Here is a 13,947-nt window from a genome sequence, read left to right as displayed (position 1 = left end):
AAAATTATGTGAGAGAGAAAAGTTGGAGTATTCATTGAGGGTAAAGTTGGAAGAAAAAAATTAAAGTTGCATTGGAAATGTAAATAGACATTTATTTTGAAACAATTTTTTTTGGCTAAAGCAACACTCATTTTGAAACGGGGGGAGTAATATTTTTGAAAGAGACCTTTTATATTTTTATATTTGTGTGAAGTAAAAAACTAGTTGAAGTGGTTCTAACCTTGCAAATTCCAGCCGGATGATGTAGACTGATTATTTTTGAATTGGTCGAGCTAGTTGAATTTTCTACACTCGCATCACATTACAAAGTATAAAATTATAAGATTTGTTTTCGCAAAATTAAAATACCAGATCCTTAATTGACAATTTTATTTTTGAAGAATCTGCAAAAAAACAAAAATGTTGAAGAAAAGTTTTAGACTGTTCTCAATTAAATTGGTCGACAGACATGTGCTTCTTTGTTTTATTTTGATAAAAGGAACAAATAAATATTTTTGACAAAATATAAATAATACAAAAAATGTTGAAGAAAAAGTATTAGATTGAATTGGTCGAGAGACACGTGGGTTATTTATTTAATATTTTTGACAAAAGAGACCGTGGAATTTTATAATTTTATTAGACATAATAATTAAAATAAAAATGTTTTTGTGGAAAAATAAAAAAAATCCGACCTACCGGATTCGAACCAGTGACCTAAGGATGTCTGTTAACCAACTACAGTCCTCCGCTCTACCAACTGAGCTAAGGTCGGATCGTGTTCAATCTGTTCGGAATATGTTTAATATTCAGTTATGTTTATCAGTGCTATTTAATGCTTTATCTATTAAGCCGTCTTCAAATTCTGATAATGCGTTAACATGGTAGTCATTGGGAACCTAACAAGTTAATCAATAATTACAAATTGTATTTTACATGTTTATTAACTTTTAGTTTTAGAGCTTGACCAAGGCAAGAGAGTAGAATGACATCTCATTCAATATAAGAAGATAAACGTATTTTTAAGAAAATAATTAGAGGAAAATAATTTTATTTCTAAGCCCTAGTGTCAAAGAATGTAAAGCATGACACCAATACTACAAAATAAACCAAAATATTTGATAGACATCCAATTTTTCTTACATCTAGTTAAACACATGCAATCATATGGTTAATTCAATTGAGAATGTGTTTAATTTAGATCACGTTGAAAATTATGAAATTACGATTAATTATTTAGTTGAAGTAATTGAATTAATCATCCACTCAACCGACTAATTAATCACATTTTTTAAAGTGATTAACCATTTTTTTAATTTATAATTACTGAGATGTGAGAACTATATCATATACAAACATATTTGACTCTGCCAGTTGCAAACAAGATCATAATTAAACAGTTGCAAACATTGACATAAATCCATTTAAAATTCAAACACACCTTACATTTATGGAAACTTTGACTTTGCCACAATAATATTACACAATTGCACACCTTAAAAATGAAAAATACCCATAATCAACTTGCATTATATGTTCCCAATAGGCCCCAAAACTCAATTGATTACCCTGCAGTTGGTCCTAATCTGACCATTAGACCCAGTAATTGGATTAAGATTCCCCATTTTGACCATTGCATTAGCAAAATCAGTTGCAAAACTTGAAGAGTCACTACTATATTCATCAACATCAGAGTCTGTGGATCCTCCATTGAAAAGTGCTTGATCAGAAGAAAAGAGACCCTTTTGGCTTTGCAAGTTCTGGAAATAAGAATTGTCAAATGTGTTTGGAGTAGTGGTGTCAAGTGGTGACAAATTGTCATCACCACCTGTGGTAGGACAATTTGCTTGTAATGATGTTGCAAATGATGAATCTATGTTGTCATCGTTGTAAATCCTGGTTCTGAAGAATCTACAACTTGCTTGACCAATTGTGTGAGATCCTAAAATATTGTTTTGCAAGTATGAGTCAAAGCGTATGGTAAAAGTAATAATCGACCCTTAGGACTGACTAATTGGAGAGAATCAATCTCATTGTTCATTGTGGGGGCTCGTTTAAAGTCAAAGCAAAACTCCATACGAATTAGCCCCAGAAATTGACTTTGGGAGGATAAGTTTATAATAAAGTAATAATAGTATATAAAATGATTAGAAATGTACTAACTATAGTTACCTGATAAAGCAACCATTTCTTTGGGTGTGAAACCTTTGTTATCAAAAGAAGTTATAAGACCACTTAGATCAGAACCAGGACCAGGTAAATCTGAGTTTGCTAAACTTAAACTTGCTGTGATTGAATCCCTTCTGCCCAATTGCACTGTCCAACTAGGTCCACCCAGCTGAAATTTTTATTATTATTTTCAACATTAATTAGTATTAATCCAAATTAATTAAATTGCTTTATTAAATGATCTATAGCTTTATGTTGTATATATATATGAAAATACGTAGTGCACGATTTGTATCATAGTAGGTTGTCATAGTCACAGTGAACCACTATGATTCTGACAAACTCATTGTGATAACAAATATTACTTACTGCGACGACAGAGTCCCTTGCAGCTACAGAAAGGATATCAGCGCATGACACAGTATTAGGGCACAAACTCTCCAGTTCAGTTTTTATAGTGTCAATTACATCAAAACCTCTTAAGGAATTAGCATTTGCACCTGCTGTTTTTTCACCAGTGAAACTTGATGTATCGTCTAACAGTACTGATGCATCACATCCCTATATTCAAAACACAAGATTGATGACCAAAATGATTTTGTTGAAAAAAATAATAATAATATCATTAGTTGACATTTTGTTGCTTGTTAATCAAGAAATGTTCTTTTTTTAATTCAAGGAAAGAAATATTCTTCTAAGAAAACATACGTATATATAATTATATTGCCACGCCTTTACAAAATTATAATAATGAATTAGGAAATGTTCTTTCTTTATTTAAGGAAAGAAATGTTGTTATTCCCCCCCACAAAAAAAAAAGGAAAGAAATGTTCTTCTTTAAGAAAATAAATAAAGAAATATACGCATGATTGCCAATTTGCCATGCCCTTACAAGATAAATAAGCAATCTCATTTAATAAATTAACTAGAGTAGCAAGTCATATAATCTATAAAGAAGAGAGTAGTAAGTCATATATAAACAAATTTTAGTTAAACAATGATTCTAAAAAAGGCAGTAAATTAATTAGGAGCATTTTTTTGTTAAAAAATCTAATAATATAAAAAGAAACTAATATTTAGAGATTTTTTCTAACTTATATTCTGAGAGATAAGAAAATATAATTTTACAACTTTAAATGAGCAATGGAAAGTAAAAATTAACAATTAAAAAATCGTGTGTGGGGGTGTAATCTTAATGTTTTTCTCTTGTCACATTGACTCACCTGCAGTTGTTTAATTTTCAATAAACAAATTTCATCAATTAAGTAGTAATGAGAAAAGAAAAATGTTGATAGTTGGGTTTAATCCAACAAGATGTTATTAGTGCAACTATTAGTCTATTAGCACAACTCTTTGAGTGTAATTTGAGTACTCCTTTACAAAGAAGATCAAATTACATCGGTAAAACAATTGAGTAATGTTACACCGCTCAATAACATTTTACTAAATATGTATTTTATAAAATTTATGGATTGAAAGATCATATTATCACATATAGATCATATATAATATTTCTTGCATAAATGTAAAATATGTGATACAAGCATACTTGAGTATGTGTACTTTTATATTTAGTTAATGCAATTGACCATATATAATAGTTGAAATTTTGATGAACAAAAAAATTGAAAAGATAGAAGAATTAAGAAGTGAAAGTAGACTTGCTTGAACAAAACAATCATGGAAATGAAGACGAAGTATTGATGCCCCCATACGAGCCTCATTACCAACAGCAGAATCTATTTCTCTTTTAATGGTTGAAAGCACATCAGAACACGTTGTTGAGTAAAAATCAGTGGACAATTGAGCTGAAACTATCCCAACAAAGCATAAGATTATTGGAATAATAATTTTAGCCATGGTTGTGGTAATGAAAATTTGTATAATTTTAGGAGATGCTTATGATTATGTATTTGTGGTTCTATCTATGAATTTGTTACATATTTATATAGAAGGTCTACATTGTGATCTTTCTTTGGTCAATATATCACATATTGTTATTTGAATTTTATATATTGTCCTATTGGGTACGTGATCTCTTCATATAATTCTATTTAATTTTATTTCACAATTTGACAATAAAAATTTGAATTAGTAAGTTATATGTAACCCAATGTGTTAGCGGGGCCAACTGTTGACTTCAATTAATAATATTTATAATCATATATATAAAAATATAAATATTAAAATCATAATTTTTAAAAAATAAAATTAAAATAGAATATATTAAACCCAAGAAATAATCCTAACCTGCACAAGGTGAGCAAGGGTAGAATTTAAAAATGTCCACAATAAATTACAAAACCACAACAAAACTAAAAGAGACAAAACTCAAACACATAATGGGACTAAGCCATCGATTATAAAGATCAAAAGTTAAGTTTTATTCTTTGATTTCAACCATCAAAGTCTCCTTATGTTAAAAAATATACCAATCTCTTTCTTTACAGATAACCCAAATACAAAGATAATCAAATGATTTGAAGAGAAGATTGAACATTTTTAGAAAACACCTAAATTTCCAAATCGGATGAGATGCTTGGAAAGATGCAATAGATGTGTCAAATGAATGAATAACATAATTTACCAAAAATTGATAAATATATATAAAAAAACACAAAAAAAAATGATTTATTACTAATACATAAACAAAACATATAATAAATATAAAAAATATGGGACAAAAAAATTATCACTTATACATTAAAAAATGGGATAAAGTAGTTGCCACTAAAAAAACATGACAAATATTTAATATTAATACATAAAAGAATGAGCTAAATGTTTGCCATTAATACATAAAGGAATACGAGACAAATATTTATGGTTGAAAAATATATATAAAAAAAAACACACACACACACACTTAATAGAGGGTATATGGGGGAAGAATCTAGGTTACCTTAGATAAAATTAGAAGAACCCCACAGCTTAAGTTTGATCCCTTCAACAATGGTAGAATCCTAAACGAGGAACTTCACATTCATAAATCCCTACCATCTAGAGCTTCTTTTCTTTCCTTATTTTTCTTTTCCTTCTATACTCTCCTTTATTCCTGATATTTGTCACTCCCTCCCTCTTTCTCTCTTTTTATTCCTTCTTATTTCTCACGACATTTTTCCCCCCTCCTCCTCCTCCTCCTCCTTACATTTTCCCTTTCTCTTCGAAGGTGCGTGTGTGTATGTTATATTGCTAAGTCGTATGCGAATAAATGACTAATGAATATGAGCTTAAATAAGGACAATGCATAGTAACATGCAGAGGTCAATTTCGAACCCTCAACACTCCACTTATTCACTTTAAAAATTGAATTATAGTCACTAGACTATCTGACAAAAAAAAGTATAGGTGACATTATATGCATTTTATTAAAGTTTCATGGTAAAGGGAAAATCAGTTTTACGGTAATTGTAAAAAATGAATGTTTGAATAGTTTGGAGCAACATAACTTGTTGCGGTTCTTAGAATGCATGTTAACATTCTATGCTTGAAGGCCGCAAAACCATGCTTAAGTCGACTGGTGGGTTATGGTTAGAAGAATTCCAGATTGTGGCAACTAAATCAGAGCCGACTTCATGATTAATTCAAGTTGTCTCAAAGAGGAAAGGTCTAGGCCCTCTGGCTATGGGGAGATCGACCATTGTAACACCAAAGGCCGACGAGGGCGGGAAGTGGTCGTCGGTGCACAAGGCACGACAATGAGCGGCTCCCGACAACTTCTAGAGGAACCGAATCACATCGGAATGAGAGGGATCTTGAGGCTGTGTAGGTATGGAACTACATGGTTGAAAGAAGGCTTATAAGAATTGTTTGGTACTACCTATATCAACAATGAATGCTTGTTGGTTTGTAGGGCCAGTCGGCAATGCTTAAAGTCGTCTGGGATGTTATAACCACCAAAGCGGAGAAGGATAAGGTTGTGGTGGGAGTGGGAGTCTACACCGAACTTCTACAAAGGCCTTAGAGAAAGCTAGTTGCCATTCAACATTTGCTAGCCCCCTGCAGGGACATCTTCAGTGTGGGGGCAATCGGGTCAGCCGACCCCACTTACTTATTGTATTATTAACTCAAAATTAGATATTTATGTAGTTTGACCTCATTTATATAATATTATTGTCTTTACATAGTCCATTCATAACACTACAAAAATTACAAAATCAAGAAGGATTCTAATGAGTGTTCTAAGAGCACTAGAAAATGTAAGGTGGACTTTGACAGGAAAAAGAAAAGTGAAATTAATAATTTAATAAATGCAATTGTTTATATATATATAGTTATTTATTATTTAAATATTATTTAAAATTTGAAATTTAGGATTTTTAATTAAAAAATCCCGTATAAACAACCTCCTTTTCTTTTTCCCACACAATTTCCGAATTCATGGAGAAAGAATAGAAAGAAAAGAGAGTTTAATATATAGGGAATTTATATTTAAAAAGCTAAACATAAAACAAAATAATAATTTAAATTATAAATAAATAATACCCACAATTCATTTAAGTTTTAAATTCAACATCATTTAAAATCCAGTTTCCTTGGCAAAAAAAAAAAATCAATATTTGAAATTTAGTCATTAGGAAATTTATGATTAAGGTTTTAATAAAGTTATTGTAATTTCTTTTTTCAATGAGGTTTCATTCTACAATTAACTTATGCAAAATCATAAACACATCAAATATGATTTTCATTCATATCTAACATTTTAGTCAGTCAGAAAAATAAGGCATAATTTATATGGGTTTTGTGTAGAGGAATAAATGATCTCAACTGATTGAGTGTCATCGGTTACAATCTCATATATTCCCTAAGTTTGAAGATGAAAAGAGTAATGAAAATTGAAAAGATCGAGTGGATGGATGGTTGAGATTAATTTTAGAGAAAAGATCGAAGCTTGCACCGTTGGATCAAAGAAAGGGGTGGTTGGGTGGTACAGGCCCAAAGAGAAAGGAGACAGCCCATATACAAGAGTGTTAGGAATGAAAACCAATAAAAGACAAAAGAAACTGTAAAAAAAAAAAAACGTAAAAAACCGTATTTGGTTTAGATGTATTCGAATCACTTTTTTACTCAACCGCGTGGTTTGGATCGGTTTGTGTTTTTATTTTACCAACCGAATCAAACCACAATATAAGAAAAAACACTAATTAAATATATGTCAGCTACGCCAATACTCGTAGAAACTTAATGTAAACTTTTATAAATGACATATATTTTTTTTTGTTAAGTTTCTTCTTTACTTTTTATTTGAAAAATGTATTTATATGCTATTTGAACTTATATCAGGGGACAAAACATTTTTTTGGTATACTTTAAGAATCGAGTAGGAGATAAAGTTAAACTTGAGAGCTTAAGTTGGAAGATTACTCGAGTAAAAAAAAATAAAGTATGTGAACTACACCATTTTCTTTTTTTGGGACACAGTGAACTACAAACATAATCATATCATTCTAACATCAATTGATTAATTAGTAATCAAATAATTTATCAAATGGTTAATAAATTTTACTTAAAAAGTAAAAACAAATCGTTCAAGACAATCTAAGATTGAATCCTCACTAAAACAATCATTAGTCATGCATGTTTCACTTGATTTTTAGACGAAATAAGAGAGTTAAAAGAAAAACAAATTGATAATTTTGTTTAGTTTTTTTCCATTGCTAAAAATGTTTCAGCCCATATAACAAAATTAAAATGTTAAACCTTAACAAGTAGGCTTGAATATATGAACATGCATGATTACACCCTTTTTAGTATTACACACTTTTTTTAAAATTATTTTATAGGTACGAAGTATTCAATTAATTTTTTTTCGTATACATGAGTTGGAAATCAAACCCCACCACACTTGGACAAATCCATTTTTTATTTTTAACATTACACGATAGAAAAATTAATAGTTAAACAGGTACCAACGTTATTATTGATACTGATTTACGATATGACATCGAGTTTGATGCGATTTATGCTTACAATCCATATAATGCTCATAACCTTGTATTGCACTTGTAATAGAAGCAAAAAACTTTAGTTAATACTCCTACAATTTTCCCTAATTTGACCTCTAGACCCAGTAATATAAGTAGGCCAATGTTCCCCATTTTGATCATTGAATTGGCAAAATCAGCTCTGAAACTTAAAGAGTTCCTAACATAAGAATTAACTTGTGATTTTGTGGTTTCTTCATCGAAAAGCACTTGATCAGAGTGAAAGAGACCCTTTTGATTTTGCAAGTTCTTGAAATAAGCAATGTCAAATGTCTCTGGAGTGATGGTGTCAAGCGGTGACAAATTTAAATCACCAATTGTAAGATGAATCTATGTTGTTCTCATTGTAAATCCTTGTTCTGAAGAATCTACAACTAGCTTCACCAATTGTGTGTGATCCTATAATACAATAAGGTTAGTTACACAACAATGGTATAAAAACCGGATAGACGAACACGAGAGTGCGCTAGTAATAATAAAAATAATAATCTAAAACATTTGATAAATATGCATCTATAAGTTTAGCTTGCTACCTGAAAGAGCAATCAATTCATTAAATCAGAGGAAGGACCTGGCAAGTCTAAGTTAGCTAAACTAAAACTTGCTGTGGTTGAATCCCTTCTTCCTAATTGAACAGTCCAACTAGGACCACCAAGCTGAAATGTGTTCAATATGTTAGTGTATAGAGAAATACTTGGTTGACTATAACTTCAAGTACAATTTTGTTTTTGTCAAGAACTACAAAAATTTTCTTTTCCTTATAATATGTGATTAATTTTCATACATTGTTGTTGTAAAAAGTTTTATACCGGCAATGTAAAATTACTTGTATGTTCAACTTATATAAAAAAAAATTAAACAACAAAATTTATTAAAACCAGATCACTGTTCAAGAAGAATAGAGATTGGCAAGACAGAAATAAGTAAAGGGCTAAAAGTAAGCTCCTACATAATAAAGACATCATTTAATTGACGTCTATCACCAAACCCAATAAAAACTAACCACCAAGACGAAAACCAACACATAAAAATCAACGCCAAACCTCAGACAACTGAAAAACCTAAGTTGAGGGAAAACCTCATGCTCCTACTCGAATGTCCACCTAAACTCTCCAAACACCCGACCTCCACTGCAGTGGCGGATCTTGACTGATTTTGTTCGGGGTGCCAAATAGTCGTAGAAAATATACACACTCTTTCAAATGTTTGACATTGTTTGTAAGATGGTGTAGTGGTTCACTTTGTTTATGCCCAGTACCTTGTGGACACTGGTTCGAGCTCCAGACAAACACTTTGTTTTAATAAAAATAAAAATACACATAAAAGGGAGCCAATAGAAATTGAACTCGCGACCTATAGTTGCAAAAAGCCTTCACTTTCCGCTGCGACAATGAAATACTTATAATATGTTATGAGTAATATAGTATTTATAGATAAGTTGAGGGGTGTCATGGCACCTGTGGGTCTCTATAGAGATCCGCCACTGGTCCGCTGGAATGTCCACCTAAACTCGTTCCAAACACCTGACGTCTGCTACTCGCACGAAAATCTCCAAAAACTCATCAAACACCTTCTCTATCCGACGTCGAGCCCAAATAAACACCTGATAAACACTTAATCCAGCACCGATACAAATTGCACCACCAATCGATCCCCATTCCGCCGAAGAAGACACCATAATAAGCCCACATAACAAATTTCTAGAAATTGACTCCCAATCTCTAAGTAAAAGCGATCGACACACCATACCTACCCCAGAGACGAATCACTCAGGCACTCCTCAACTCCCGAACCACCAGAGAGTACACCATAACCATCCTACCAAAAATATATTTTTAATTATATCCTTAAAAAGTTTTATACGGCTGACATATCACAACCACTCGCATGTCTGACTTCAAAAATAGTTATGTTTATAGTCAAATAATATATAGACACATACAATATGAGTCATGATCCATTATCATCATATATCAACCGTTGAATTAAAAATTATGACGAAAAACTCTATTTTTTAGCTTGAAGTATCCCTTAAAGAAAAGTTTTGATTTGAAGTATTTATACTTACAGCAATCACGGAATCTCTTGCTGCCACAACAAGAATATCAGCACAAGAGACAGTATTAGGGCATAACTTCTCTATTTCAGACTTTATTTTGTCAATTACATCAAAGCGTCTCAATGAATTAGCATTTGGACCTGCTGTTTTTTCACCTATGAAACTTGATGTATCGTCCAACAGTACTGATGCATCACATCCCTAAAAATAAAAAACAGTATACATGAACAAAATTATTGGAGATAATAATTTCTACGGAATTCATTTTAATTAATTATATTGTCATTTTCATCACTTCTTTTTTAAGATTTTTTTTTTTTCATTTATTTTTTTAGTGCCAAGCTGATTTTTTGTTCAAGACATTTTGGTCAACTACCTCCCCAAATTTTGGATTTTTGTGCTAACTTTGGTTATCATTCCTCACCTTCCAAATTAGCAAGAGTTGCATGCGAAATCAAATTACACTCTTACTCTTCAATCCTTTACACTTCCAAATCAATGATGCAAGAATTTAAAAGAAAAGGAGAAATAAAAACTCCCATGCCTTACACCCTCTTTTGGAAAAGAAATAAACCATGCTTGCCATTAACTAAAAATGAGATCTTAACTAAATATCGAATTATTTTTAAAGAATTATGTTAATATTTTCTTATTTGTCATGTTTAAAAAGCTTAGGTTAACCAAGTGAACATCATCCCTATTAAGAGGCCTTGACATCTTCAAAAGAAGGTATTTCGGATATATTGAAATCATCCTGATTAATCAAGGAAGAAGGGATCACTTTAGCAATCAAGTCATTAGAGATAATCCATTCAAAAAAGTCATTAGGGATAATCAAAAATCTACTTAGGATACAAAGAGTTATCCATTTGATTTGAACAACTCGGTTCGGTTCGATAGTTCAAATTAAATGAACGAAAAGACAAAAAAAAAACCTCAAGGTTGTTAAGCGAGACAAATTTAAAGGAAAAAATCAACTCTTCTCAAGACTACTTGCATATATATATATATATATATATATATATATATATATATATATATATGGTTTTCAAACCTCATAGCACTTGGACCAACAAGATTAAGTAATTAAATAGGTACCAACATTATTATTGATACTGATTGACGATATGACATTGAGTTTGATGCGATTTATGATTACAATATAGAGAGTAGCTTATAACCTTGTATTGCACTTATACAATAGAAGGCCAAGAATTTTAGTTGACACTCCTACAATTTTTTCGAACTTGACCACTAGACCCCGTAAGTGGGCCAAGGTTCGCCATTTTGAACATTGCATTGGCAAAATCAACTTTGAAACTCAAAGGGTTTCTAACATAAGAATTAACTTGTGATTTTGTGGTTACTTCATCGAAAAGCACTTGATCAGAGTGAAAGAGACCTTTTTGGTTTTGCAAGTTCTTGAAATAAGCATTGTCAAATGTATTTGGAGAGGTTGTGTCAAGTGGGGACAAATTTAAATCACCACCTGTTCTGGGACAACTTGATTGCAATGAATTTGCAAAAGATGAATCTATGTTGTTTTCATTGTAAATCCTTGTTCTGAAGAATCTACAACTAGCTTCACCAATTGTGTGTGATCCTATAATACAATAAAGTTAGTTATACAATTGATAATGAGACATGTTTATCATATGGTATGAAAACTGGATAGACGGACACCAGAGTGCCTAAACGCTAGTAATAATAAAATTAGGGTTTTTCTGACATGTGTAATATTGCACATGTTAAAGGAACTAAAAGTAACTATAGTTACCTGATAAAGCAACCATTTCTTTGGGTGTGAAACCTTTATTGTTAAAAGCATTGATAAGGCCACTTAGATCAGAACCAGGACCAGGTAAATCTGAGTTAGCTAAACCAAAACTTGCTGTGGTTGAATCCCTTCTTCCCAATTGAACAGTCCAACTAAGTCCACCAAGCTGAAATGTGTTCAATATACAAATTATTTCGGAACACTATATATTTTGTTTTTTTAATCATTTTTTGTGTACCTAAATCTAAACCTTATGACCATATAAGTCCTTTTCTAGTGTATAAATCTACTAAAAATTTGGATTAATTAACGATATAACATACAAGAAAAGAAAACATGAAATTTGTCTCTAAGTATGACCAACATTAAAGTTTTTTTTTTCTTTTTCGTTTGTATAGATTACGTATTTTACACATTCAATCAATGAATTAAAAATGATTACGAAATACTCTATTTTTAAGCTTGAAGTAAGCCCTTAAAGAAAAGTTTTGACTTAAAGAATGTATACTTACCGCCACCACGGAATCTCTTGCTGCCACAGCAAGAATATCAGCACAAGAGACAGTATTAGGGCATAACTTCTCTACTTCAGACTTTATTTTGTCAATTACATCAAAGCCTCTCAGTGAATTAGCGTTTGGACCTGCTGTTTTTTCACCTCTGAAACTTGATGTATCGTCCAAAAGTACTGATGCATCACATCCCTAAAAATAAAAACAATATGCATGGACAAAATTATTAGAGATAATAATTTTAATTTTAAGGAATTCATTTAACTAATTATTTGTCATTTTCATCAATTCTTTTTTAAGAAAAAAATTTGTTTTCATCACTTGTTACTAAAGAAGTTAACTAAGCATGATTGTTTGTTGAGTTTTGTTCAAAACAAATAATAAATAAATCAACCAGTTGGTCTTATTTAACAGATTGCTGACAATTTTCAAACAATTTTTTTTTTTTTTTTGGAAAAGTCCAATTTTCAAAATATTTTAGTTAAAATATGTCTAGGGGTATGTGTGTTGTCTTGTTTTAAACTAATTAGATAGATTTTTATATCATATTAATTTTTTATTATAGTATACTAATTGAATCATTGTTTAATTCATATATATTGACAGTGTAAAAATTGTTTCCACTGTCTATCAATTATAACTATATATTCCACATTTGAGTTTCATCATACTTCACTACACAAAATGCCTCCAAAATATTTAGAAAGTAATTTTAGTGCTTATAATGAAAATGTATCATACCTAACAATTTAATAAGTGAACGAGTATGCAAATGTGTAAGATCATGTCTTAAAAATAAATTATTTATGTTACATAAATTAGAGAAAGAAGAGAAAAAGTGAAAGGATCACTTGCTTGAACAAAACAATCATGGAAATGAAGACGGAGTAGAGAGGCTCCCATGCGACGTTCATTGATCAAAGCAGAAATTACTTCTTTTTTAATGGTTGAAAGCACAAGAGGACACGTTCTGAAGTAAAAATTAGAGGATAATTGAGCTGAAATTGTGCCAATAAGGCAAAAGAGTACAATAAAATGAACTTTGGTGATTGGAAGGTTCATAATGGCAAATGCAATTTATACTTCAAGAAAGAATTATTTATTAGAAGATGAAGAGAAATGAGAGATTTATAATTAGTGCTTGTGTGTGGTTAAGGCCTTGAAATGTGTCACGTATTTATATATGAGAGTTGCCTTAGACCAATTTGTTTTATTCTCTTGTCGATACTTTGCCCCAAGGATTAAAAAACCTATGTTTGACTAAGGAAAGGAGGAAGTGGCATACTATAGTTATACGTCTGCTTAATCATTGAGTTTAATAGTATAGTCAATATGAAACTAATTAACTTTATTTTTTTCAATTTTTTTAATTGTACAATGTTAGTAATTAGTTGTTAAATTAATTTTCTCATATGTCTTGGTTTGAACTCATAATTTACAGACTTTTTATAACTTAACTCAAATCAA

The 13,947-nt window shown here is 30.8% G+C and overlaps 2 protein-coding genes, 1 non-coding gene and 1 pseudogene across 3 annotated transcripts; all 4 read right to left on the bottom strand.

Moving 5' to 3' along the window:
* Window positions 1–668: 668 nt before the first annotated feature.
* On the bottom strand, window positions 669–754 carry TRNAY-GUA (transfer RNA tyrosine (anticodon GUA)). Its single transcript is given in 2 exon segments — window positions 669–704; window positions 718–754. It is a non-coding gene; the product is annotated as a tRNA-Tyr (tRNA).
* Window positions 755–1,368: 614 nt separating this feature from the next.
* LOC11427248 (cationic peroxidase 1) lies at window positions 1,369–4,079 on the bottom strand. The gene is made up of 4 exons (XM_003623519.4): window positions 3,814–4,079; window positions 2,518–2,709; window positions 2,152–2,317; window positions 1,369–1,921 (listed from the first exon to the last, which is right to left on the bottom strand). Exons 1-4 carry the CDS (start codon window positions 4,006–4,008, stop codon window positions 1,536–1,538), a joined length of 939 nt encoding a protein of 312 aa, XP_003623567.1. The 5' UTR covers window positions 4,009–4,079; the 3' UTR covers window positions 1,369–1,535.
* Window positions 4,080–8,038: 3,959 nt separating this feature from the next.
* Window positions 8,039–10,908, bottom strand: LOC120577063 (cationic peroxidase 1-like; annotated as a pseudogene).
* A 361-nt stretch (window positions 10,909–11,269) lies between these two features.
* Window positions 11,270–13,645, bottom strand: LOC11442078 (cationic peroxidase 1). The gene is made up of 4 exons (XM_003623516.4): window positions 13,336–13,645; window positions 12,481–12,672; window positions 11,969–12,134; window positions 11,270–11,794 (listed from the first exon to the last, which is right to left on the bottom strand). The coding sequence occupies exons 1-4, from the start codon at window positions 13,540–13,542 to the stop codon at window positions 11,409–11,411; spliced, it is 951 nt and encodes a 316-aa protein (XP_003623564.1). The 5' UTR covers window positions 13,543–13,645; the 3' UTR covers window positions 11,270–11,408.
* Window positions 13,646–13,947: the final 302 nt, after the last annotated feature.

The sequence above is a fragment of the Medicago truncatula genome, chromosome 7, assembly GCF_003473485.1.
Source record: "Medicago truncatula cultivar Jemalong A17 chromosome 7, MtrunA17r5.0-ANR, whole genome shotgun sequence".
Classification (NCBI taxonomy): Eukaryota; Viridiplantae; Streptophyta; class Magnoliopsida; order Fabales; family Fabaceae; genus Medicago; species Medicago truncatula.
This window is presented reverse-complemented; position numbering and strand designations above follow the sequence as displayed.